We start from the raw sequence: 27,010 nt of genomic DNA, 5'->3' as shown, positions 1-27,010 counted from the left end.
ACGAGTTAAGACGCGGGTCACCACTTCCTTTTCGCTTCAAGTATTCTGCCTCTTCCTGCGAATAACAAATACCGGGGGCAGGAGGCGACGGGAAAAGCGACAAAACCGGTACCTGTGATACGATTCTGGAGCCGGTGGAACGGGGATGCGAGTGGCAGAGCTGGCGGGACACTCGCCAAGTTTAATCTAAGAATTTCCAAGGGGTGGAATTACTGACCAATCGCCTTTGTAACAAGTAATTTCCTTTAATTAATCGATTACGCGGCCGACAGTCGGCAGGGCTCCGGCACGGCCGGTATGCAAGCCCGCGGTTCAGGCATCAGCGGGCCAGCGTGCACTCAAGGCTCACCAGCGTGGCTCTTGAGATCATAATTTTAGATAGGGCGGACAGCGGCGTATACGCAAATTGAGGTGAGTTCTGAGGTCAGCAGCTCGGCGAACGAGCGAGCGCCCCTCGTACCCACTATTCCTACTTTATTCTCATGCTCTTCGTATTCCTATTCTCTCTCTCATTTCTAATCCCATTCTTCGTTTTACACGTCACATTATCATGATCATTATTGTCGTGATCATTGTCATCATTTTCACCATTACCATCGTTATCGGCATGATAACTATAATACGGTACAATGTATGAACCGTGGAAGTAATAATTAAGGGGATATACTTCGTTGGTGAAAAACGATGGAATACGAGTCAATTTTGTGCGAAATTTGAAATATCACGCACTGTCTAAATTCGTAAAGGATATCCTGACGCGAAATCGGTGAATTAACTGCCAGCATTTGGGTAACGAAAATCAGCTTCTCGATCATTCGCTACGATACCGGTCGGTCCGAGTTGGCACGTCGAAACGGGTGCGTGGAAAAACTGCAGTGTCATTTTGGCTAATGCTTTCTCCTCCCTTTTATAGCTACATCCAGCTAGGCTAAGTGACAACGTACTTTATATTTTGTTTGATTTTTCGTTATTATCTATTATCGCGTATTTTACATTTTTTTTTTTTTTTTTCAACACATTTAACTTTCATTTATTCGTATATTTCTAAAATTCAATTATATGCTTTGTCGTCCAAACTCTAAGATATAGAATCAGGCATTGCAACGCTGGCGTTACTTTAACTTTCAGTATTATTTACACTATAGTTTTTGCATGTCGAGAAAACACAATGTTTCTGGAGTACATCGGGGACATCAAGAATCCTGAAACGCCGATACGTCAAAACTCTGCCCAACTTTGTTGAAGATCATAGGACGCGTGCTGTTCGTTGTGACTCCTGTCGTTACCTTATATTGGCTAAATAGCGTCTTAATTGTGTCGAGGAGTAAGTTTCCTTTTATACGGCACTCGGCGCGTAAATTATTTTAAAACATGAACAGAGTCATGTGTAACGATTCAAATATACCCGCCTGAATTTCGATATGACAACAAAGTGAAATTTGACTCTCAGTGTCAATCACGGGGTGTATCCACCTTCGCATAATTTCTTCCTCCTTCTCGAGGAATGAGAAGGAGTTTTTCGCTCTGCACCTGCCTTGGGTGCAGGACATGTTAAACATACTTTGTTAACGAATGTGAACGCATATTTGGAAACTCAGTTTAAATTATATAAGTTCATCAGAAAACTTATCTTTAAAAAATAAAAATCTCGAAGAAGACATCGTAATAAAAAGTTGGACGAAGACAACGAGTGGCAGCTCATGACGATGAATATTATTCAACAGATATATTTAACGTCGACGGGACGTCATGTACCTACAAGGTGTATATTACAAATTGCTAATATCGAACAAAATGTGTATGTTCAAGTTTTTTGCAATCAATTGTAAAATTGTGAATTAATCAAGATACACTAATTTTGAAAAACAAACCCAACACGTACAGACAAAACACAAGTGAAACCATTTTAAAATATACAGACTTAATGAATCAAACTGTTTTCACCAGAGAATCGTTACATGTTCGACATTATATACGTATATGAATAAGAGGGGGACGGATGAATAAATGACTTATAAAATAAAGATTGATTGGAATTTATAGCAATTGACAGATTAAATAGACAAGCGTTCAAATTTTTTGCTTGAATATATATGTGCGTTAATTATTACATAAATCTGGGTAGATTACGAAAATGTTAATATTAATAATAGTAATTTGTTTTACAAATATAATCATCACGTATGTTTCATGTGTAGCGACGAGAGCATAATAACTGTTCGTGGTAACTGCAGGTGCAGTAGATATATGCGCATGATATATGTGCATGGACGGAATGATGTAAATATCTGAATCAACATTCAATTTGAGCCGCAAGATCAGGTATCTCGATATCTTATCGGTGTATATCTGTTCTGTGGCCTCTTCGCGTAGTTTGCTCCCGATCTTATTCAAAGGCATAGGTGATACAGCGCGCGCGCGCGTATGTGTGTGTGTGTGTAATGTGTATGTATACATGTATAATGCATATATTGTATATGTACTGTATTTGTGGTGCGCAGGGTGTTCCAGCTAGCTGGCAAACTTTCTGGGTGAAGGCAAACGAAGCAACCCTCGGCCAAATGTTACGACGTGTTTTACAGCGGGTAATAATAGTACGAATCTGCTCCTGCCAATATTTCACAGTCTCACCCTTTTCAACTCTCTATTGAACGCCTACCGTGCAATAGCGCCAAGCCGGATGGCATTAGTCAGTTATTCTCAATGTGACATTTACTCATATCCGTATGTAGAGGTGTGAAAAGAAGTCAAGGGTTGTTTTTACTTTACTTAAGAAACTGCCCTTTCGTAAGAAATCACCGTCTCGGCTTTTGTTTCTACAGATTTGGATCAATAATTTGTTAGAATAATATATTAGTTGGACACCGATGACGGAGAAAAGTAACGATCTCCGTTGACCAGAGGCGCTCGGCGCAAGGCCTTCAATGTGACGATAGTCGATTCTCTGATAGAGGACTATCGTTGCTGGGCATCGTGTTGCGAAGGTGTTAAAGATTCCTCGAGATCGTAAGTTACCTGTCGATCTGTGAACGTTTTTCTAGTTTGTCAATTCGAATTAAGCTTGTATCCAGAATTAACCCAGTTGATTAGAATGAGGTGAACTCGAAAAGTGTTTTATTTTTCTTTGTCGTCTTTTTCTCATGCGTCAAATTCGTATATATGGGACATTCCACGTGTAACGGACCTGACCAAAGCTCTGACATTTTCAGAACAGGTTCAAGCAATTGTAAAATGATTCATTTCGTTGATAAGAGCGTGGGTGAAATTTTGGAGATGTTTTGTTCGAAGCCGTCTACATGTTAGCGGTTGATAAAATGTAAGTTAAAACTGACAATAGTTTCAATAAATTATGACTATAAAAAAATATATGCCATGCAAGTTAAAACATTGGGGCAGGAACGTTTCAGCTTTAAGTGAACTTTGAAGTTGTAATATGCTAAAAATATCGAGGTGTCTGAGAGTCAATGTAAACGCGAAAAAACTTCAGATTTCCAGATTTCTCGAAGAACATACATTTTTCCCGTCCAAAGTTTGAGAAAATACTTCCGTGTCAGTGTGAAAAATATTCTGCAAATTTCACTTGCTTCCATTAATCTTGGATCCAGCTTAGAAGCTATGGGTGTTTTCCTCTAGTCATTTTTAATAAAATGGATAATAGAATATATTTAAAATTAATTTTTCTATGGGGGTGTATACTCCCCTGAGACAACATTGCAGAAAAGAAGAAGAAACGCAGATGAAGTAGAAACGACTTCAACACTACGTTGACTTGACAAGAATGTGTGATACAGTCTTCAGCGCAAGGTATAAATGTAATTGCGTAGATAATAAAAGAGAAAATAAAAAATTGGAATCAAAAACACCAAGAGATTAAGAGCGAGAAGGAGGGGGGAGGGGGGGGGGGGGGAGGAAGAGAAAGAGAAGAGATGAAACGGAAAAGTACCGCACGCTTGTCGTGAAAAACGGCAAGTTCCCCTCTGGGGTGACTTGACTGCCGGCGAGGAACAGGCTGATATCAATATGTTGCTAAACATCAATTTTACGAGATTCGAAGGAGGGCAAAGGGGTCCCGGTAATAAAATATCGCCAGCACGTGTAAATTCATCGATTTGTTCCTTGCTTCTCCCTCGTAATTTTCTTCATTTTTTATTTTTTCCTCCCACACTCGCGTGGCTTCGTAGATATCGGGAATATTAATTAAAAACATCACATATACCGCACAACGCTACTATATTCTTTGCTATAATTTATTTTTATTTTGATTTTTTTGATCTCTGAGTTATAATTGCTGGTAATGTGCGATGTGTGGGTGATGTGAGCTATATTGTGTATGTAATACTACACTATATTTAAGCCCTGTTTATAGTTTTACTTATGTCTGTTCTTTATATATTTATACTGTACTTCATTGTTCTATATATTGTCTTATTGGACGGCCGCAAGGAGTCTTGGCTCCACGGCCGATTAAATGAACATTATTATTATTATTATTATTATCATCATCATCATCATTATTATTATTGTTATTATTGTTATTATTATTATTATTATCAATCTCAAACTGACTTTATACGCATTTTATTAAGCGATTCAGCAAACGCTCTGCTATAACTGCAGACCGTATGAGATTACCCTCTTTGTTCAAGCCCCCTTGAAAAAATTCCTTTTCGCGCATGTAAAGCGGGTGCGACATTGCGGCAGTTTTCATGCCGGGTGAAGCGTCCGGAAAGTTGTACGTCCGCTCGCTTGCGAGTGTGCATAAAAACGGTAACTTTACCCTCGCTTCACATGTGCGAAAAGGCAAATTTTAAAAGGGACTGGAACAAGAGAATAAAATGAAAATAAAAATCATGAACTTGTTTAGAGGAAAGCAACCTTACTCGTAATTGCCTTCATTCCGCCCTTGATAATGTACAACATACAATTATCGTAACTGATGTAATCTGATTTTAATGACATTCCAGAATAAACGAAGGTCCTCACACCGAGTATCCAGGAACTTCTCGTCCCGCGGCGCCAGGTTCCTGAATAAACTGTTCCTGAAATGGAGCTCCTCGCCTCCCACTGTAAATTTGGGACCTTCGGGGCGGAGGGTGAATATCTTTTTCATTTGGTTGAATAAATATTGAACGCACACCCGTATAGAGAAATTACGTAGGCGCACAAGGAGACGGCTAGCTCCGTTTGCGATCTGAATATTCTTGTGAACGTCGAACGGCAGAATCGGCCCAAATGGCAAAGGCCAGCCTTAGCTCTACCCTGGCAATCCTTCGTCCACCCATCCTGTCTCAACCATGTTTAATGCATCGTCCGACATTTCCACGTCAAACATTGCTTTGAGTAGCCGCGGTGAAATTTAGAAGCCCCATCGCTCCGCAACCGAGTCCCGGCATGTACGTTCAATAGATACGTGTACATACGTCGACTGGTATGTAGCTGATTCACGATGTCCCGTTTCATCCGGAGATCAATCAGTGTCATAAGCTATTTTCAATGCACATGCATGGGATGTACCTGCTATCTCTTCCACAGACATCAACCTTTTTTCATCATTGTCCTGAGATGCTTACAATCGGGACTGAAATGCTAGTCCGCTTGCAACTTCACATTGCAGTGACAAGAATCTTATAAAAACTGTATAGCCGAGTTTCACAAATATCGTTGCATTTCAAGCACGCTCTTGTTTGCATGACGAACCGTTGGGGTAGCGCGTCTATATTGAAATTGTAGGGACGCTGGGGCGAACGAGGGCGGGGAGTGTCTTTCTGGCGATAAAACAATTCACTTCAGTTGGCTAAATAAACGGAATTTTAATACTCGAGGGAGAGAAAAACGATTCTTTTCCGAAGAAGGAGAGCCTACACGGGTAGGGAGTGAAATTTATTTCACCGCTAGGTATACACTGTGCCACACGATGCAAGTTCCTCACACACCACACTGGCGGGAAATATTCTATGAGGACTATTAACGATAAGATGATCTTGTCGGATTCACGCACGAAATCGGATTTTTGAAACAATTTTCACGCAAAAGCCGCGTACCTGAAATTTTTTCCCAGCTTAGCAATTTGCTCCTCAAAGGAAAACGATTTATCGAGAGGTGTGAAGAGTGAAGAGGGGGTTTTGCCGGATGGTCGGTAAAATTGCATCACCCTTATTGCATTATTTAAAGAGTAGGGGCTGATGCCCACCCCCTTTAAGAGCTTTTCAACGGGGAGGAAACCCCGTTTCCAAGAGTGCCACTTGACCAATCCCGCGGTTCTCTAGATGGGGATGGAATTCAGAACTTCATGGTACCCTCAACGAGCTTCTCGCTCCTCCTAGCTTCTACGTGAACCGGCTGTCTGGTGTTCCGTCTACAGTCTTCAAGAAAGTCTAATCCCCCCCCCCCCCCCCCCCCCCCAGCTGACCCTGGTATTAGGGATTACGTTGAAATGCACGAAACGACGCTCATACTGCCCGGAATAACCACTAATTTTGTCTGTATATTATACCTACTTTCCGCTATTACATTTCAACACAATTAAACGAACAGAAAACGTCCCCCCCCCCCCTGAAACTGGACACTCAAGGTGAGAAGTAACGTATTATCGATCGATTTCGTAAAAAACCCTGTCATCAACATCAATAAGCTAAGCCTATTTCGAGTGATCCAGGAAAAAAACATACCTATGCGAGCATACTGTTCTTTGAAAAATAGAGCAGAAATTCGAAAAATAAATATTGTACACAGGTTTTCTTGACTGATCATTGGAATATCACTGTCATTTTACGGCATTTTACGGCACGCCAATTACGCAAATGCCCCGAGTAAATGAAAATTGCCAGAGCCTGGGAGTTTGTCCCTAGTGCAAATATATTCTAGATCTGGTGTTTTCTGACCTGGCGAAATCCCGAACTTGGCGTGAAGCGTTGCGGACGTTCCGAGATCAGGACTGCTAACAGGAGCAGCTATAGGTGGCGACAGAAGAGGAAGCGGGTGCGGTGCACCACCTCCGCCCGCCGATATGAGGCTCGGCATCCTTTTGAAAGCAGTGTCCGTCCTCCACGTCGTTTCGTTGTCTCCCAGCCAGACTTTCCCTGAACATGTCAAAACAAGCGGAACTGATTATTATTGTTCTTATTTTATTTATTTTTTACTCATTTGGGCACAAACACTATAATTCGTTGTTTTTCGGGCAGTGTAGGCAGTTTCCGATGAACTGGAAAATTAAGAACTTAGCCATCCGACTTCCGTGACATACGCACAAGACGTGCGAGTGTCGAAAAGTACTTCTGCCGACTCTTGTCCCGTTCTCGGCGTCTCCCTCTTTCTCTCGCTCTCTCGCACGCTCTTTCCCTCGCTGGGGTTTCTCGGACGGCCACGAAGAGCCTGACCGAAGTTTCAGGGCATGGTTTGAGCCTGCACCATAGTCTATACATATAATAATAGGTAGGATACGTGGCCCGCATAGTGGGGCGAGCTTGAGACAATATTGATGGCTAACGCAAATGAGAGAAATGAGGAAAAACGGTACAAGTCAGGGGTGGTTTGCAGATGGCGTATTAATAACGCTCGTCCCTTTTGCGAAACGCGAGACTCGTTGCACCGTCAGTTCACCCTAGACTCTTTCCGCCACTCCCGTGCTCCCCCGAACTCATAATTAGCTACGTTTGCCCACCCTGCAACGCAGATATTCCCGCTTTTCTGTATTCCCAACTTTCGTCCCTTCCCAAGCTTCTGGGAACAATGCGACTCACCCTTATACAGGCAGCTACCACCCACGGCATATCACAATTGTCGTATCGACCATTCTCGCTGTACGAACTGAACTCTATCCCTAATATTTTTTCGCGGCTAAATTTCATGCAGTACCTAATTAGGCAGGACAAAGCCCTGTGCTCTCACTTCACGAGCACTCGTCTCAATTCTTCCTCGAAGCTCGTCGGAATTCGAGAAGTTTCGAAATTTACTTCCACGTAAATATTTGATTTCTTTTCCTTTGGCCTTCGTACGTTCCAGCCCCCCTCCCCCCCCCCCCCCCCTCTCCCTCACTCGTCACTTTCATCGGATTATTTATTGTTTTTTTTCGCGAACAAAATCATTATTTCTTTTTCTTAACATAGCATTACATTGTAATATAAATAATTATAAATTTGTACAGCATATGCGACTCTGAGGGGACTAAGCCCCAGAGTAAAATGAGCTTATCTTTGTTATTATCTATTAGCGATATAAATTTTTCGCAACCTTGTGCCCCATACATTCTGTGGTACCCGGTATCGCACCCCTTCTCTCTTTCGTTCATTTTCTACGCCAATGTGTACAAGAAGTAAACCAGCCTCGGTATTTGCCTGATGAATGATTTAGCTCAAGATGTGCCATCAAAGAGAACAGTCAGAAAGGGGCGTTTGAGACAACAGGAAAGAGAGCAGGATAGAGTGGGCGAGAAGGACAAGGGGGGGGGGGGGGGTGGAGGGACAAAGAGCGAGAGAGAAAGGTGCGATGAGAATAGAACTGCGGTGAGGGCGAAAAGGGACGTGGGGAGCGAGAGGGACAAAAGAAAAACGAACCCGGCATTAACTGAGGGCGTCGGCTAATCAATATCATCGAGAAATGGCTGCTTCCAATCTCCTTGGACCATATGATATAGTCGTTTACCTAGCTCTACGTCTACTCGTAGAGATTTTCTCGCGCCATAAGATAGCGAGATGATCGATTCCGCCATCGGAAATATTTAAAATTGCGAATAATGGGTGAAATGTAAATGAGGGGCAAGTATGTTTTAATCACGGTCTGTTATTCACAAATATTATTAACATGAAAAGAGCAAATTTAAACTTTCGGGCACTTTAGATACCTCGAAATTCAAATAAAATAACAAACAGGACTTCTGCTTCAATCTTCGTATTTACATGTACAAAAATGTATGCGAATAACAAGTCAATCACTTGGTAATATAGTGTTTGCCTAGGCTGTTCGATTCCGGACTTGTTTCCCCTCCTCTCTATTTTTGTATATGCCTGAACTAGACTTTCGAAACGCTTCACCAACAGGTGGAGCGTATTTCATTGCCAATCAGTGCCAGAACCATAACAGGATGAGACATGCGATGCAATTCATACTCCCGTGAGTTTTAACCAATTTTGGTGAGCAATAAAAATAGTGAAAAATAAATAATACGAGAAGTGACAGAGAAATGAATCAATCTCTCCGATACCATTTCGATTATTGTTAAGCTTCGATTGTTCGCTGTCGCGAAATTACGTCGATGTATTATTCAAAATAATTGTTACTAGCGAATTACGTGCTGAGAAAAAAAAAAAAAAAATGTTTTCGCACAGAACCGACTCTTAAGAGCCATATCCCACTAATTGGAATCCCAAAAACTGAGAAAATTAAAGCAGGACACTAAAGGCTAAACCAATAAGAAAATCCAACAACTTGTCGTTTCTTAGCCGTAGGTATCTTTTAAACCATTGACCGCAGTGACTTGAAACTCGTTTTCTCTCTCAGCATTACGTCGGCACAGCGTGTAAAACATTCAATTTCAGCATTATCCGAAGCAACCCAAATTTTTGCAAATAATCACAGGGTATCAGTTGAACGTCGATTTTTTTAAACTTCTTTCCGCTAAAGATAAGTAACAACCCAGGAGCTCAGAAAACAGTATTGAAATGCGGATTCAGCTGCTTGAGCGAGTTGTTACAATCGTTTACTCTCGTAAATTATGCGAATGTAGCGTATTGCACTGTACCTACATATTTTGCAGCGAGTAAGGTATACGTTGCCGATTCCTTACAAGTGTGAAGTTTGAATTTACACGAGTGCAAAATGCTGGCCAGCACAAGAAACAAGTCCTATTTTTTGTAAAACCTGTGATGGGAAGTCCAACTGTAGAAAATTGAAATTATATAACTGGAGTTAAAATAATACTGAATAAAAAATGAAATGATTAAAATAGTTGTATGAGAACCAAAAAATCCAATTTGAAAACAGTCATTATTCACATATTTTGATCCAGAGAAATGTTTTGTAATGTAAAAAAGTATTGTCTTGAACTGAAATAAATGTTGAAATCGAGAGGGCTGAGAACAACACAAAACTCATTTATCATAAAAAAAAAAAAAAAATAAATAGATCAACAAAATTATGAAAGCCTTCTTGCAACTCGATCTTTATCTCACTATTTTCTTTCCGTTTTGTAGTAATATCAATGTTTTTTTTTTCGGACGTGCTGAATTGTGCCAATGTCACAATTATGTAAATGAAGAAAGAAATATTTGTTTGGAATTAATATCCTTAGAGATAATTCTAAATTCGTTTCGTTCGTGACAAGGTCAATGGTTTTTTTTTTTTGACGATGATGAGTCAATATTTACGTCATGCGTACCTACTCGTCGCTCGATTATCGGCAATTGTTCCGAACTCGAGGTTTTCGTTTCAAATAGATTCTTGAGGCATTTCTGATTCTGCAATTTGCTTGCATATTTTCTCCTTGTTTTAAACTACTTGTCCGGTCTACTTTTCCGTAACCTTGTCAGATGTCAATCCTCCATGGCGGTTCAGTATCGTGCTATCACCCCCAGAATGAGCAAGTAGGTAACGCCGTCGAAGTTCGAGGGAAACTGCAGTGAGCCGTATAAATTTGGGGTCCGGCAAGTTAAAATACACGGCGATTTGTTTAGGCCTACTACATTAACAAGTCGAAAAGATGGGTTTTTTACATTTCATCACCATGAAAAGAAAAGAGTCTATCGGTCAGTCCGATAAACTTCCGCGGTGTTCCCGAAAACGGCCGAGTGAAAAATCTGCAACCGATAGAACTTGGCCGCCAAATGAAAAAGGTTCGAACGGAAAATTAGAAAAAAAATTTCTATAACCAAAATTTTTTTATTTATTTAAAAAAATATATATTCAAAATTGGGAAAACATGATCGTGTATTTGGAAAATGTAGTATGTTTCTTGGTAAAATATTCAAAATCGATTTATTTTCAGCAGAACCGGAAGTTCAAATTGAACGGGGTATGGCAATTTTGTCATGCCCGTCATTTCGTTGAAAAATCCTGTAAGCTTTGGATGTTTTCACCAAGCCGTTTCCGAGATCAACGCAGGAGTTTGTCAGCACAAACCGATAGGCCCACAGACGGTATAATTTTTTTTTAAACGAATAAATAAACTTAGACAAACATGATTATTCTTATTGAATAACGTAGAAAGAATTCCTTTTTCCGTTATAAATACATGTAGAATATGTACATGTATATAACAGACGTGCAGTTATACTAATTGTATTCAAACCACGCGTGTGAACAATTATAGTAAATGTTTCCACGCGTGCGAAAGTAGGTGTGTGGGTCGATGGGTATGCGAGTCGATGGATTAGGTAGGCAGATAGGTAGGTAGGTAGGTATAGGTAGATATATACAACGTGGACAGATGAAAAGGGAATAAGTAATGTAAAGCTCCATTATGCCGAAATGGTGGCGAGGAGGGTCAACCAAGGGAGCGTACGGGTCAGCCAATCCCCCGGGGGGCCGTTAAAGTGAAATACTCCCGAACGCAAGGTGGCCGGGGGTGCTGCCTCCCCTCGTATCAAGGGAGGGACGGGCGGGAACTACGGTGCCCCGCGGAGGAAAACCTTCCTTTAGAAAGAGTCGCGGAAAACGAGAAAAAGGGAGAAAGGGCGGAATGCAAGGGGGTAGGTAAATCGTTGTTATCCCTGACAGTGATAAAAACCAGCGAACGACCGAACCTTTGTATATAGTTGCAGCCCGTAGTTAATTCACGGAATGCAAAACGGTATTCTCATTTCTTTGTTAACGTCAAGTTCCCGCAGCTGCCCGGTACGTTGCGCAATCTCCGATTTGCAACTTTCAGCAATTTATCATAATTGCTTAACGCTTACGAATCGAAATCATCTTACAGCAAAGAAGGATCGTGACGCAAGACGAAACACGTCGTCCAGATTCGACGGAGGTTTTGAAAAGTGCTGTAAATAAACTAAATTGATGAAAGTTGCGGGGAGATGAGCTAAAACAGCAAAAAGGCCATCGGAAGGAAAAAACGAGAAAACGTAGTACGCAAGTAGGTAAGTAGTAAGAATGCGAATGAGGGCTCAGGCCGCTGATGTATACCTCTGGTAAGGCATCGTGAGACTGCCTGTAAGCCGTCGCAAGATTCTCGATCGTAAGTGGTCGGAGGAATTCGGACCGCTGGTTCCTTTAATCTCGTCGTGTTTGCATACCACGTCCCCCCGTCCGAGGCATCGTCCCTAAGTCTCCCTCTTCTCCCACACTACCCTCTCAATTTGCCGGAGAACCTGAGTTCACCCTGCAGGCGAAAGAAACAATGAATCTATACATAGCCCTACACTGTAGCCGAAGGGATGGACTAGATCCACATCAGGCCGAAGTTGACCACCCGCATATTGTGGCAATGCACGCGGTTACAGGAACGGGACGTGTAATGAGGGAAGAGCCATGATCGGATGACTAACAAATTCAACGTCATACATTTCTCCATCCGTAGTGTGAAAACAAGAGAAATATTTGTCAACGTGCTCCAATGCCGTACACGTTACTCACAATCAAGATTTAATGCGAACATCTTTCCATCATTTTCTTATCACCCAACTCGAAGACTTCAGAAATGTATGAAGAAACCACGGCCTCTTGAACAAGAAGTTATCAAACACTTAGCCACGCACTTTACCTTTTGATTTTTACGTTATTTTTTGCGTCCGTTCTCACGAAAAGAAGGGTGGGAGAGAGAGAGAGAGAGAGAGAGAGAGAGAGAGAGAGAGAGAGAGAGAGAGAGAGAGAGAGAGAGAGAGAGAGAAAGAACAGAAATTCCAAATTTCCATGGACTTTGAGGAAAAAGAGAGTAAAGACAGAGTATACTGACGGACCAAGGTACGGAGCGCAGGATGCGAATAAAGCGAACGATATAAGATTAATAGGGAACGAAACGGAGGGCTGGATGGAAAGCTGCAGGAAAGAGAAGATCCGACTCGGGGAGAGGGATGGAGATGCTCCGGTCTCTGCCGTCCTGCAAACCCCTTGGTAAGAGACTATGTCGGCTCTTCTCTTTGAAGATGGACCACGGATAGCGGATAGTGGCCAAATTGAATCCTGTTTAGGACGCGGGAAGAGTCGATAGAAGTATAGAGGGCTCCCCCTACCCCCCAACCCCCTCGCCACTCGCCACCCTTCCCTGCCTCACCTTACACTATCCCACCACTCCCATTTCTACTCTTCGCTCCTTTGCACATTTCCCCTTTCTCACTCTCCGACGTAAGTAAATTGTGGTCTCCCCCATGTACCTTATACGCGCTTCACACTCCTATTCAAATCCCGATCTACTCTATGCTGTTAAAATATTATTATAAGACTGCTAGCAAAATAACCGTCATGAATTTAACAGTACGTAGGTCAAGCATTTGTTACAGGTGGCAATGGACAGAAATACGGTTACATAAATGTTTAACAGGTGGCTTTCTAACGTTTCATAGTGTCAAAGTACTCCGCCCATAGTACCAATAAAATCCCCATTTCGTATCCATGGTCTGATTTCCTTCAAATTCCTTATTGTCACCCTTTGTATTTCTTGAAACTTCATTCCATCCAATTTTTAAGTTCTTATCGAACAGTGAGCTGTCCTGTGACCCGTGCGGTTTGTAATTATGTTGTAAACACCCTGCCAATATTGGCGAATAAACCTCCAGCTAGCATTATGTGATTCGTATCGCTCGTCACGATTATCCTTCTACCTGCGGAAGAAACTTAACGGAGTTACCGAAACATCGTCTAGATACAGACAATTTTCTATTCACATATCATCCGAAACGGTAAAGGGTTTTCTTTCGCACGTCGTGTTCACAATAATCTGGCACGCACACGTACATACATACATCCACTTTTTAAAATCGCGGCGAATGATTTTGCAGCTGACAGTACATGTCTACGATGTAGATTCTGGATTCAGTATGTTTTCTCAATTCGGGATTCGCGCCGAAGGAGAGAAGACCGAAGGCTGCTTGTATTTGTAAGAATTATTCGCATCGGATTAGCCGACACAGATGCTACATACTGCGAGAGCTGTTCGTTCCTATTCTGATTCTGTTTCGGTGCAGATCGCTCGTGTAGGCACTGATGTCTCCTCGCTTAATGCACACGGGTACACATGTAGCACAGTACGCGGAAAGAGTCGATCAATAACCCCCCTTTCCAATACCACTCCGACCTTTCCGACCCCCTGCACTATTTTTCCCGAATTATGTCGACCGAAGGTAAGGCTAGATAGGTAGGTCGTTGCAGAGGTTGAGCATAGGTATATTTATTCAGGTAAGTATTTAAACGGGGTGAATCTAAGAATTGTTTATCGAACTACCGATGCATGCCCTGCACGCGTTTGAGTATCCGGGTAGACGCAGCGATTCTTCGAACTTTCTTTTCATTCTTCCAGCCTGTCCGATGATCAATTCAAAATTTATCGTACAGAATTCTCGTGGTCCGTTAGTTGCAGAGATGCAAGAACTTACTTCACCTAGCAGAATGTGAACGGTGCTCCTTTTTACATCGAGCGTGGTACATTCAGGATTACCGTATGAAAACTGTGGATTTTATTCTCAGATCACGGCACAGACGATTCTCAACTTGCAGAGCATGATTTTCCGAAAAGCATCTCGTGCAAACAACGAGGTATGCAAGATCAATGATGCGCCCGACGCGCGACGCAATCAGTTACGTCGAGCGAATATACTGTATTGAAACCCACATCGTACGATCACAAAAAATGACTGCAAATCTACCATCCTTTCAAATTCAACGAACGCATGCGCACTACGTGGGTGTAATTCAAGTGTCAGTGCTCAGGCATTTGCAAGAATTTAGATATTTCAATTATTTTGCGCATTTTATGGCAAATCACGTTTGGCTGTATCGAACCTATGGTACAAAAAATAATTTAAAATCACGGGATTAGCGAGAAATGAAAATTCCTACATCAGTTGAAAAGACCGTAGTAATGTGAATCCTGCATATATCTCCTGGAATGCGCTGTATTTAGTACCAGGATATTCACACGACGACCAATTACCGAAATTGCCACCACCATCGAGAATAGTGATACTTGTGATGATGTATACGGTAGCTTGAACACGAGTTGACTCTCTCGTATAATAATATAGACCAATCACATCGATGGATCAATGCGCATGCCGCCACGGTGTAGTACGGCCCGGAACATCGATTCCTACGTAAGCGTACGTGTAGGTGTATGAGTAGGTATCCTTCTATTTGCGAAGACTGGTATTGCATCGGGATGTCTCCGTTGAATTTGTCATGGTTCTGAGTGCACTTAATTCAAACGAACGCCGATGAAATATTTATTGTGGCATACGCGAGTTCAAGAATAAACTTGGTCCGTTTATGCGCCATTGGATTTCAGGTATGAGCCTGCGGTATACGGATACCTGTGCGTATATAAGGCTTCAACCTTCTCCGCACTTGAGGCAGCCAATAAAACATGAATAATAAAAAGGCGCCGGCTCGCTCCCCGGCTCGGAAGGGTTGCGCTTGCGCGGCCCGCCCCTCCGACCCTGGAAAGAACCCGGTGCTACCCCTTGCGACCAACCAATCTGCATGTCGGTCGCGCTTGGCGCTTGGTAACGCCATTTTGGAATCTCTGGTGCACTTACACATCCCCTTCCCTGTCGGCTCGTAAGCAGAAACCTAGTCCGAGCGCCCGGTGTCGGGGTCACACCACGGGGTCGCGTGGTCAGAAGGTTACGTATTGTATTCTCAGTTGCAACACCGATGTACAAATGATGAATGAGTCGTATTTATACTGAAGGTGAACCACCGCATTCTCTCAAAAATGATGCCCGTACCTTCGTGCGAATATCGGCGATACGGGAAACTGGCTTATTTACAGTACCTACCTGCTCGTCGTCATCGAATATGTGTATATTACTTTATTCATTGATCACCTTTGTCAGCACGTGAACTACTCTACCCTATTGCTAGGATAGCGGGTAATAATGTAATGCATGCTACACTCCTACGCAATCGTTTCAGTCACCGTAGATGTATCCTTAGCTGGCTGAGTTCTGGCTATTGCAACTCGGTGTTTTCCACTTCAGAAATGGTCAAAAACCCACCAGTTCAATTATCGATACAGAGTCTGATCTGGTCTGCTTAAAACGCCACAATCTCATCTTATACTTCGATACACTCTGGCTTACATACAGATCTGTACAATAATGCATCTGGTACGCTGGCTCTTTGGGATAGTGATCAGCGCTGGATAGATAGCAGAATTCTGAATCGAAAAGACACGAATGATACTGGCCGCTGAACTAGAAGAACAGTATATAATCGTCATTGAAAGTTAAATTTTTATCGAATTTCCGCAAACGCACAAGCTATTATATGCAGGGTGTGCAGGGGTTCGAGACTACTCGAAAACAGAGATGTCGAGACTAGGATTCGTTATCCACGTGCCGAGTATATTTACTTTCAACGTACCCGTCACATCTCGGGATTAGTTTAAGATTTGAAAAAATTAAATGTACAAGAAACTGCACAATATGAGAGCTATACGAACGCGGACGTACTTCGTACACTGCAGAGTGTATAAGTACGATTATTCAGCAAGAACACGTCGGATATTCCGTTATGTTTTGTTATAGGTTACTCAGACCTATGCGAATAATATCATTCCGGACTAGCGACGAGTAAGTAAACGATACGAAAAAAGGGATGGAAGAAGGGGAAAAGAGAAAAATGGAGAGGTTCAGAAAAAATTATTATAATCACAATAATAACAATGAGAAGTTTAAAATGTTTGAGGAAGGGTGGAGGTTACCGATGCAATGAAGCGGTGGATCTGTCCAATGGTTTTGTCAGTTTCAGGCCGACAGAGGGGGGGAGGGAGAGAGAGAACCAACGCGTGCGGGGTGCGTGCCGGGCAGGCGCAGATGCTAGAAAGTGCAGACAATAACTCGTACGGGCCTAAGAGGAGAGAGCGCACGGCGGCCAGAGGTAAGCGTAAGCGAAGGTGTGGTTTGAAAAGTGGCGGGAGCGAGATAGGTGTAGCTGGGTAGATAGATATACAGACGAAAATGGAGAAGGATAGATGGACGGACCCGAGAGGGGCGAGAGAAAGAGGGGGGAGGGGGGGGGAGAGGGATAGAGAGTGACGCGTGAGGGTAGGTGAAGCGGCGCACGCCGTCTGGCATTGTGATTGGAAATTGAGGAAACCTAGCCCAACCTCGCCTAACCCCTTGAAAGCCTGCAGTGCTATACACAATATCAATTCGTTGCTGCGCAGCGTTCCCTTCCTCATTTCACCCCCTGGCCGTATACCTAGGAGAGAGGGGGGTAACTCCCTGTCCCTTGGAAATGCGGATGCAGCCGTTAAAAAAAGTCGAAACGAAAGAAAAAGGGGAACCGACAAAAACCCGAAATTAAAATGAAAATAAAATCTTCTCGCATACATACAAAGGTACGGTTTGTATGATAATTCACACTTGGTACGAGAATCGCGCGGTAAATAAAACCGTTGCTCGTTCGGTCGCTTCGCTTGTACCCCAGAGGGAAATTCAGCCCGGATCGAGGTGGGAGAAGAAGGTGGATTTTTATTCAGATTCGAAACCCGATTGGGCGAAAGCTCTCTCGGGGAACTACCAATGCAAGAGAGTTGAGAAGATGGATTGGTCTTGAGCTGCAATGCACGCGCGTCTGCCTACGTCTGCCGTGTTCGTTCTCAGCCGGGTATGCCTCTCGGGAGAGAAACCGAGGAGGGTCGAGAGGGCGAAGAGGGCAAGAGACGTAACGGAGAAACTCGCTGACGTTTGCGCACCTCGCATCATGCGTCTATCCTCTACTTCGCGTCCTCCCTATGGGTTATTCATCGTGTGGCGGCGGGAAAAAGGAAGGAAAAACTGGTTGCCGTTGCCCATGACCCGGACGATGCCGCATGTCCATCCCGGGTCTGCGCGATCCTGCGTGCCTGTCCGCTTATCTAATTACGACCAAGTCTTTGACCTCTCCGACGCTAGACGGACTTCGTCACTTCCGGCAGGGTGAACGGTGTGAAATCACCTTTACCAGCTAGGGGTATGTCATTGGATTCGGAAAATCACGAAGCACTTTTGTTACTTTATAAAACCACGAGTCTTGTGGATCAACTGAGAAAAGAAATCGACCAAATCTCTATAAATGAAGGACTTTCAGCCGTTCCCATCTTCCGTGATACATTGGAAATAGTTCGGATCTTCATTTCGTTACAGGCTGACCCACGTTATTTTTACATCTCTTGCCAAAGTCCAGTTGTGTGTCGGTTTCAATGTGGTTGAGGCCTTTCCCACCAGGAAAAATTAAATTACAATACCCCCACCCCGTGATTAAATTTATCGTATCCAAGATAAGGAGCAGAAGTTTTCTCGAAATCGTATTTGAAAACAGACGTAAGAAGCGACTCTTTATAGCCAAGACTTGAAGACACAACCTACTCAGGGCCATTGGCAGAGACTGCTACCCAAGTAGTAAGGACTACGGCAGGCCCCCCCTCACGACATTCATTCAGACAACACTAGACATTTTCTAAGTCTCTAATAGATTCACGATTCAATTTGTACTCAGATCGGTTATAAATAAAAGCTTTGCAAATCTCAACACTGACATACGGTGAAGTTTTATCAAGTTTGACGAAACGTATGGGCAGAATAAATAAAATCTTGCCATTTAAACGAGAAAAATAAAGAAACACAATAGCTAAATGCACGAAGAAGTATGAATAATGGCAGGGTAATTTTAATATCTGCAAAAATAATACGCATGAGAGAAAAGAAACCAAAAAATCTTAGATTCACCATGGAAGAGCCGCGCTTCTAAAGTTCGGTCACCTTACCTGCACGGACAGATTACATTACCTTGGGGACTCGTACATAAAGGCACGTGCCGGTGGATTGGAAGAAGACGCAAAATTGTTTGGAAATGAATGAGTGAACCATACCTCATGTACGATGTGGTGGGCTTGGAAGTGTATCTTTAGATTAATGTTGAACGTAAAACCAAATGTAACATACAGGATTAAAATATTGAACGTATAAACGTACTGGGAAATATATTAATTGGAATATAAACCTGAAATTGGATTAAGCCAAAGTTGGAAATTCGCGATTTATATGGATAATGTACGTAGCGGAAGTACCTTAAATCAGAGGATCCGTAAGCTTGACTACAATTCTGACTTCATTCGCACTTTCTCCCCCCCTCTCTCTCTCTCTCTCTCTCTATCGCTCTCACTCTCTCTGTCGTAAACTTTTACGGAAGTTGCAAGAACTGGCTTCCGTAACAACCGAATTTCAGGTCAGAAAATATCCCGGCTACTTGTATTGTAGGTCAAGTTTTCAAAAAGACTCGTCACGTGGAACGGGCGTAATTCCAAGAAATGACGAAAATATTCGTATCGTGAATAAATATACACCCAGGCAGGCCAATATAAGTCACACAGGTGGGCCATGGAGGGGACGCGTCACATCCAGGTTACCGATAGCCGAGTTTACGTTGGTGATATTTGATTTATTATACGTTTCCCGTTGATAATTATATTGACCGTTGGACGTGTAAAACTGAGGCGCGCCCTCTCTTATCGCAAACTATCTGGCCTCGTTTACCCAATGTTTGTAAAAGGAGTCGTGCGCCTCATGTGGCCACACTCTTCGTACACGTATAACGCGTTATGCACGCAGCCGGGTCAATTGTGATTCATATATTGTATGCAGCGAAATTATACTCGAATACATCTATCCACGTTCTTACTCCTAAGCAAGCACGGTAAACAAATACTATACATATACACTTCAGACATATACGTGTAATGTATATTTGGGCTACACACATGTTATAACGTTGACTCGAAGGAAATACTACCAATTACGGAGCGTCTTGCTCTTAGACGATTTCGTAATAGCCGGCCGGACGCGCTGATTAAAAGTCTGCAGGCAACTTGCTAATAATAAAGCGCTATTGCCGCTCGAGTTTCGAGTGAAATAAACGCTACACGTCTCTTCGCATATCAATAAAAGGAAAACCATCCGCTCATATATCACCTTGTGCTAGTTATAAATTGGTTGTCAAGCACGCTATACGCTTGCAGTGAGCAGATTTTCCATCATTTTGAAATAAAAAAATATCCAGTGTATTCACGATTGAATCGACTCAACGGTAGATGCATATTCTTCATTAGAAAATTTTCAATCAGCGAAACAATTTCATACGTGATTTACCAAAAAATTAGGCGTCTCAATTGAAGCCACAAATTATCTTTTGTCTGGATCTGTGCTAATATTATCTTGAAAAGAATTATCCGAAACTATATTTGATTTCCTCGTTTATTTTCCGATCAAGCACCGTTATGTAGATTTTATGTCATCAAAATGGTCGCTTACTGTACAATGTAGATCTACAAATTACAGGTTTGAATAAGGATGAAAGGTATTGCGGAGAGGTGAAATTGAACGAGGATATAGAAATGTAAGAATAGAGAACGTAGGTTTGAAAAAATGAAACAAGTGTCGGAATTATACCTCTACGCAAAGTTCTTTTACCTTCTATGTTGTTTGATACTGCAGGCTATCAAAGCTTGTAGTGAGGTGGGAGGAGGAAGTGGTACAGCAGGTGTAGGTGACTCTGTTCGACAATATGGTCCGTCACTCGATCGCCGTGTATTCGAGTCGATTTACAATAGATTAGCTGTGGTAGCACGGTTTTACCTGGAATTTTCCGAGAACGATCGGCAAATTTTCTTCGGACCCATAATCCAAAGATTTGTTCGAAGAGAGAAAGAGGAAGGGGAATTACTGATAACCGAGAAACACCAGGGTCGAAAATGCATGGAAGATATTTTTACCACCATTTTCAAACCAATCTCTTACCCGCTGTGGGAGCCATGCAGATAGGGATTACCACGAAGCAACGGATTCGATTAAAAAGGGGAGAATCGAGTCCGCGTTTACAGCGTGCGAATGATAGTCTGTCGTATAAGCAGCACATTTAGGGGGCCCAGACAGGGCCTGAGAATTTTCGTTGAAATTTGTACACATAATGTGAAATTTGGGAGAAAAATTCACGTTTTTTAATGCCCCATCCCGAACCGGCACCCCTCGATTTCAAATTCGCATAAAAACGGTTCGCTTGCCAGCGGCGGGTACGTCGATCCAGCCGTCCCACATGCGTGGCACATACACACCGGAACCACCCCGTTTTTGATTCCGGGCATGCATGTGTATGCGTAAAAAGCGTTACTTAATATTTTACGTATATGTAAGTAGGGGGTAAATCCGTCGCTCGACGGCTTTTTTCCCTCCTGTGAACGGGTTTTACCCCAAAGAAGAGAAATGAGAAAAAGAAGTGTAGCTACAGGTAAATTTCACGAATCTAGAAAATCAGGGGGGTCGCTGGGAAGGCTATTCACGGTATATTCGACAAATTTTTCAGAGAAAATTTGTGAAAGAAGAGAGAATAGGGGAAAAAAACTCTCTATGGAATTTTCTCGACCTGCTCGAAATGTAGAGAAGCATCGAACCAAGCAGGGTGGCACGAGGGTTCGTTCCCTGTTTTTTCATCTTTTCTACCGGAAAGTAGGTATTGGGCAGCAACCGTTTCTTTAGAATTCCGAAATATAGGTCATGGGAAAGCACGTTGACTCGTACATACATGTTATCCCGATGTACGCTGCTATGCGAGCAACGCCTTTACCCACATCGTGGAGGAAAGAAAGTCGCATCGTAAAGTAAAGAAGGAAAGAAAACAGAAAAATGCTTCCAAGTTTAAAATCACAGCGAGCCAGATGCAAGCCTGTTCACCGGCTTCTTACGCTGACTGCAACTGCTACGAACGCTGGAAATAATTTATGAAACTGCGACGCGAATCTCTGTAGCCCGAGGCAATGCGGCGAAAACGTTGTTATTTCGTCAATTTTTCAAGTACGAGGCGATTAGAATTGAGCCCTTTACCGGCAACGACAGACTTAGGGTTCGTAAGCCTGAATATCTTCGAAATTGGACACTTTCGAGATGTTGACCTCGGATGATTTCGATTTCGCGCGCTCACCAAATGCGTTTTGACGAAAATAATCAAAATGTTGTACAATGTGGCCAAATAACGTAATACGTAAAAGCTACAAAATTGAATGATAAGAACATTTCATTGTAAATATGTTCGGCGAGTTCATGCTTTCGCAGATATTGGTCATCAGTTTCGATTTGAATAGTTAAATTACTGTGAAATTTTCTAGACGAAATAGTAGAGATCTCTAGTCGCAGAAGGGGGTCGGGAGGGGACGAATAAAAATTGAAAGAATTCCTTTGCCGAATGTGAAAGACGTGCAGTCAGGGAATACGTACCTTATATACCCTTAAGACGTTATTTCAGAACGAACATCATTCATCGTGCAGCCGCCGTCTTTTGGATTGGAAAACCTTCCCCATTCTTTCTTCGGCAGCTAATCCCTAGGTAAGACGAAACAGTATTACGCTTATAAAAATATCAAGATTCTTGGAGCGTGGCATCGGCCGTTTATAATGCCGGGTCCCGGTTGACGTGATCCGAGGTTGGCGAGGCCTGCAAGACGCCATGTCACGGCTCTCCAGATTAGAGGGTGGTTTATTTTCTTTATTCATTTTTTTTTTTTCACCTTCCCCCCATCCCCCTTCCCCTCCCCCCTACCTCGCCCTCTTTCACTACCTCTCCCGCCCGAAGAGGGTGGCGAATAGCAGCCATACGCAGAATGGGGATCGCTACGAGTGAATGACGGGACAATGAGGACAGCCTAATGCACGCGAACGTTTCTTATGACGATTCAATATGTTTACTTAGAATACGCCACTGCGCTTCTCTCAATGCAGCCGAGGTTCGGATTTCTTTCTCTGCATTTCAATGACGAAGGTAAACCGAGTTCAGGGCCAATGTATGTGGCGTGCAGCGAGGAGGAGCTCGGTATACCTCATCGTTCGATGACTGCAGGCTGTACAACCGTTCATTACCCGGTCTAATTGATAGGCATATTAGTCGTTTCCGAAATTCGATATCGATTAGTGCCGACGTTCGATCGATCGCCCGCATATTATTTTGCCCGCTCCGTTGTGGACCAACCGTTAACGACGGGCCGTCAATTGTGAGAATTTTTCAGTCGCTTACTCCACGGTGGTTACGTCGGTCGACGTAGCTCTACGCCGTTTGTTCGATTTGAGATATCAATGATTTAATCGAACAGTGACGTCCAGTTGCAGTTATACCATGTAAATTCATACTTGGCTTGCTGAGATTCGATCGATATAGGACCGACTCTACTTTTGGTTCCGTTTCCATATAGGTAAGTATAATGTATACGCGCTGCGCCTGAATCCTGCAGCGGGTTGCGCCTGCGCAGCGCGGGAGTGAGACGATTGGCAAAGTTAATTTAAACCCGCGGAGGACATTGAACGAGAGGCGCCGAGGGTTGCGGGAGTAAGAGTTTGCGTGTGTGAGAAAGAGAAAGAGAGAGAGAGAGAAAGAGCTGGCTTCAAAAGTGTGTAAATAAATATATCGCAGCGAGAGAGGGCAGGTCGACGGGCCGAACCGCTGGCGCCCAGGGTAAGGGGTGAAGGTCCGGTGGTTTGCTGCGGTCCCCGACGTTGCAGAGATTCTTCCAGGAGGAAGGATAATACGAGGCCTCTACCCTATCAGCGGATACCGCGCTCCTCGGGGGCGATGTCGACTCGGGGCGTGCTCACCCCATACATCCACGTGATAATCTAATAAAAGGCCTTGGCACCCTCGAGCCAACCCCTCCGAAGTTCGAATCGGCATATCTTCACCCGCATTTCAATGTCCGTCGTAGGTACACAGCGGTAAATACTACCTTTTAAATGATTTCGAAAGAAAACGCCCGATGTCTCGCAGCCCGTAATTAACGATACGTGACCTCCACCTACGTAGGTTACCTATAACTTTTTGTAATTGAGACTGTATTTCATTTTGACATGACTTTGAAAATTCATCCAGCGTGTTTGTTCGATGCAAAGAAAATTTTGTCGTGTGCTCCTTGTCGGAAGCTTGGAAACAGTCTCAAGAAAGAATAACGAATAGTTAGATAATTATGATGTACGGTACGTTCCTCAAGGCCAAGTCTATATCAGAAGATATATACGAAAAATTTGTCGTCGCCAACTTATGTTCGCGATTTACAAACGCTTCGGAAGATTCAACCCCGTGATACAAGGCGGCCAACCTGTGGCGGACGAGAACGAGACCCAGAAAGAAGGCACCAATTTTGTAAACATCCCAATGCGGATGACATCCTGTTGACCGTGACGATAAGAGAAAGACGGTTGGACGGAGGTGGGGCAACGGCCAATTCAATTAGGCAGGGCGAGAGAGGGGTAGATGCTCCGTTGGTCCATGCCTTCCCTTTTCATACAGCTGTCACGACTTTCGTGTACAGCTCTCATACGCGCCCGCCGCCTCAGCTGCTAACTCGCGACACTGGCGTGACGTACAGGTACACAAATGTTTATGTAGGCACATGTAGCTGTGTACATAAAAAAGTGTACGACGCTGCGATCGGGCTAGTTTGGGAAAACAGTTGCGTCTCGTGCTCAGGTCTGGGACTAGCGGAGATTGAGTAACAGCGTTGAATACACAAAGATCGCGGGAACTTTTCGTGAATAATAAAGCCAAAGAGATATAATAGCTGGTGTCTTGGGAAAAATGGTTTCTCGGCTGTCTGTAATTGGTAAGTTCAAAGAAAATCGAAGGAGTACAATGTTTCGCATTTATAGACCTGTACGTATGCGATAACGTCGTGGTACACACGCTCAGATTGATTCTGACACATTTAAGCCCACGAGTGGCGTCTGTTTTTTATGTTAACAACAAGTGATGGCAGACTAGACCGCTGGCCTTGAATATCTCGAAATCAGTCTAAGGTTCTGGACGTTCCTTAAAATTAAAACATACCCTCCTAAGGTGTGCATTAATATTTTCCCACCTATAGTAATTTTGTCTTCCAATCTTCGCTGTGCCTAACGCTCCGCGGTCCCGCACATGGCTGGCCTGCCTACTGTGATTAAGATTTCGACACCGAAACGTCATCAAGAAGTGATACTCTATAATTCAGCGCCGGCGACTTAAGAAACATCAGTGTACGGAATTATTATATTATCAGTCGATACAGGGTTATTCCACAGTTTTTATATATCGAGGTTTAAAATACTGAATTTGTACCAAGCCCTTTAGGGTGTTGTATCCACACAGTGAGTCATCAGGCTGTGAAGGTATCCACGTCCTTCGCACAAAAGTCGCCAGCGCTGCAGTGGCATAAAAATTTCGAAAATAAAAATTCCGACGAATGCAATTCCTGCACCATCTCTTCGGGGGAGCTGAAAAAAATTAAATTTTGCTTTTTTGTTCAATGAAAAAAATAAAAAAATAGTGGCTTCCGTATATAAGTATTCCTGCCTGTAGGGATTTCGCATACGAATTGTTTCACACCCTCCAGACAAAAGTCGTCGGGCCTGGACTCTATACGTACCGTCGATAAGCCAAAGGTTGAAACCTGCAATGCAAATCAGGGCCCGAAATTAGAAAGTGTATTTATACCGGAAATACGCCCTTGAATGAAACGTTGTCTCATCGGAATTGCGTCGCTTCTGAAGCGATTAAGGGGTTTACGTTGTGAAATATGCCAACGGCACAAGGCGGACCTGTTATTTTCCGTACGAGTTGGCATCCGCGCACAGAATCACACAAATAATCCACCGAGCCGGATAAACGGAAATTTTCCCTTCTAAAATTCTAACAGGCGACCCGAGCACTCAATAGCAGAACGGCCGACTTCCTGTCTCCGTGCCCCTCTTTTCCCCCAACGCTTGTTTCGCTCCTTCTCTGTTATATTCAGCTCCGCTGAGGCTAGCCCGGACGATCCGCCCGCCGACACTGTGAAACCTCTCGAGTTTATACCGAATCGTTGACCAGCCTTCCACAGAATCCATTTAACCTAATATCAGCAAGTATTATTTAATTCGGAAGTCGGACCGTGCGCGTTAGCCGTCGACGGCCGGATGGGCGGATTCCGAAAAGCACGACCCTCCGCGTATCGCCTCGGGCATCGCTCCTTTCACCGCGGCCAGGCGGCCCTCTCACTCACTCGCCGTTCACCCCGAAACCAGCCCGCTTTTCCATCAAGGGAGAACCTCAATTTCAGTCGGCCTGCACAATCCGTCGATCTATACAACTCCGTACGCCCCGGAGTACCGCGAGTAATATCTGCAGTCTGCTTATTTGATTGTCAGAGAAAATGAGAGAAAGCATAGTTGCTGCTTCACTTTTCTTTTCTTAGGTACGACGCGAATACACTTCAACTTTCTATCTTGAATTTTACTGATTGGATAAATAGCTAAAGTAATTCACAATTATTAAATCGATGTAGTGATACCATCTTTTACTCTTCGCTTCTCGCAATATAATATTATGCACTTGCGCTGCAGTTCCGATCTCGTTACAAACTATCGAATTTTTGTACTTACCATGAATTAGAAATGATTGTCTTCCTGCACCATGAACCAAGTTCCGCTGCCAGTCCTCGTTGACTCCGCGGATCTGTAGCTGGGCGAAAGGGGGGCGCGGATGGGCGGGGGCGGGGGCGTCGGTCGTCGAAAGGAAACCCGGTTGTCTCTCATCAGCGAACAAATTTCGACGTTGTTTGCGTTGTTTGGCCCCCTGACTTGAATCCAGCCGGTCGCCTCGAGTGGAACAAGTCCTTCCTCAGCCTCCTGCCTGCGGACGAATCTGCCGGTCGAGTTCGAGCCTAGTCTCGGTCCAATCTCGCACGTGACGTTGTTTCCGCTCCGGACCGTGATCGCCTCTTGTTTATTCTAGTTATTTTATTACAACGACGGTGGGGTCCGGAAACAGGAGTAGGAGAAAGCAGGCGGGAGGTAGGCTATGAAGAGAAAAAAAAGTGAGAGGGAGGGAGGTAGAT

The 27,010-nt window shown here is 43.5% G+C and overlaps 1 protein-coding gene across 2 annotated transcripts in view; it reads right to left on the bottom strand.

The window, feature by feature from the left end:
* LOC124300557 (uncharacterized) overlaps positions 1–27,010 on the bottom strand; it is a 118,298-nt gene that overhangs the window by 52,304 nt on the left and 38,984 nt on the right. For both annotated transcript variants that reach the window (XM_046754773.1, XM_046754774.1), the window contains exon 3: positions 6,882–7,079. In XM_046754773.1, the coding sequence (XP_046610729.1) occupies positions 6,882–7,079 (198 nt within the window). The remainder of the gene's footprint in view (positions 1–6,881; positions 7,080–27,010) is intronic.

The sequence above is a fragment of the Neodiprion virginianus genome, chromosome 3, assembly GCF_021901495.1.
Source record: "Neodiprion virginianus isolate iyNeoVirg1 chromosome 3, iyNeoVirg1.1, whole genome shotgun sequence".
NCBI lineage: Eukaryota > Metazoa > Arthropoda > Insecta > Hymenoptera > Diprionidae > Neodiprion > Neodiprion virginianus.
This window is presented reverse-complemented; position numbering and strand designations above follow the sequence as displayed.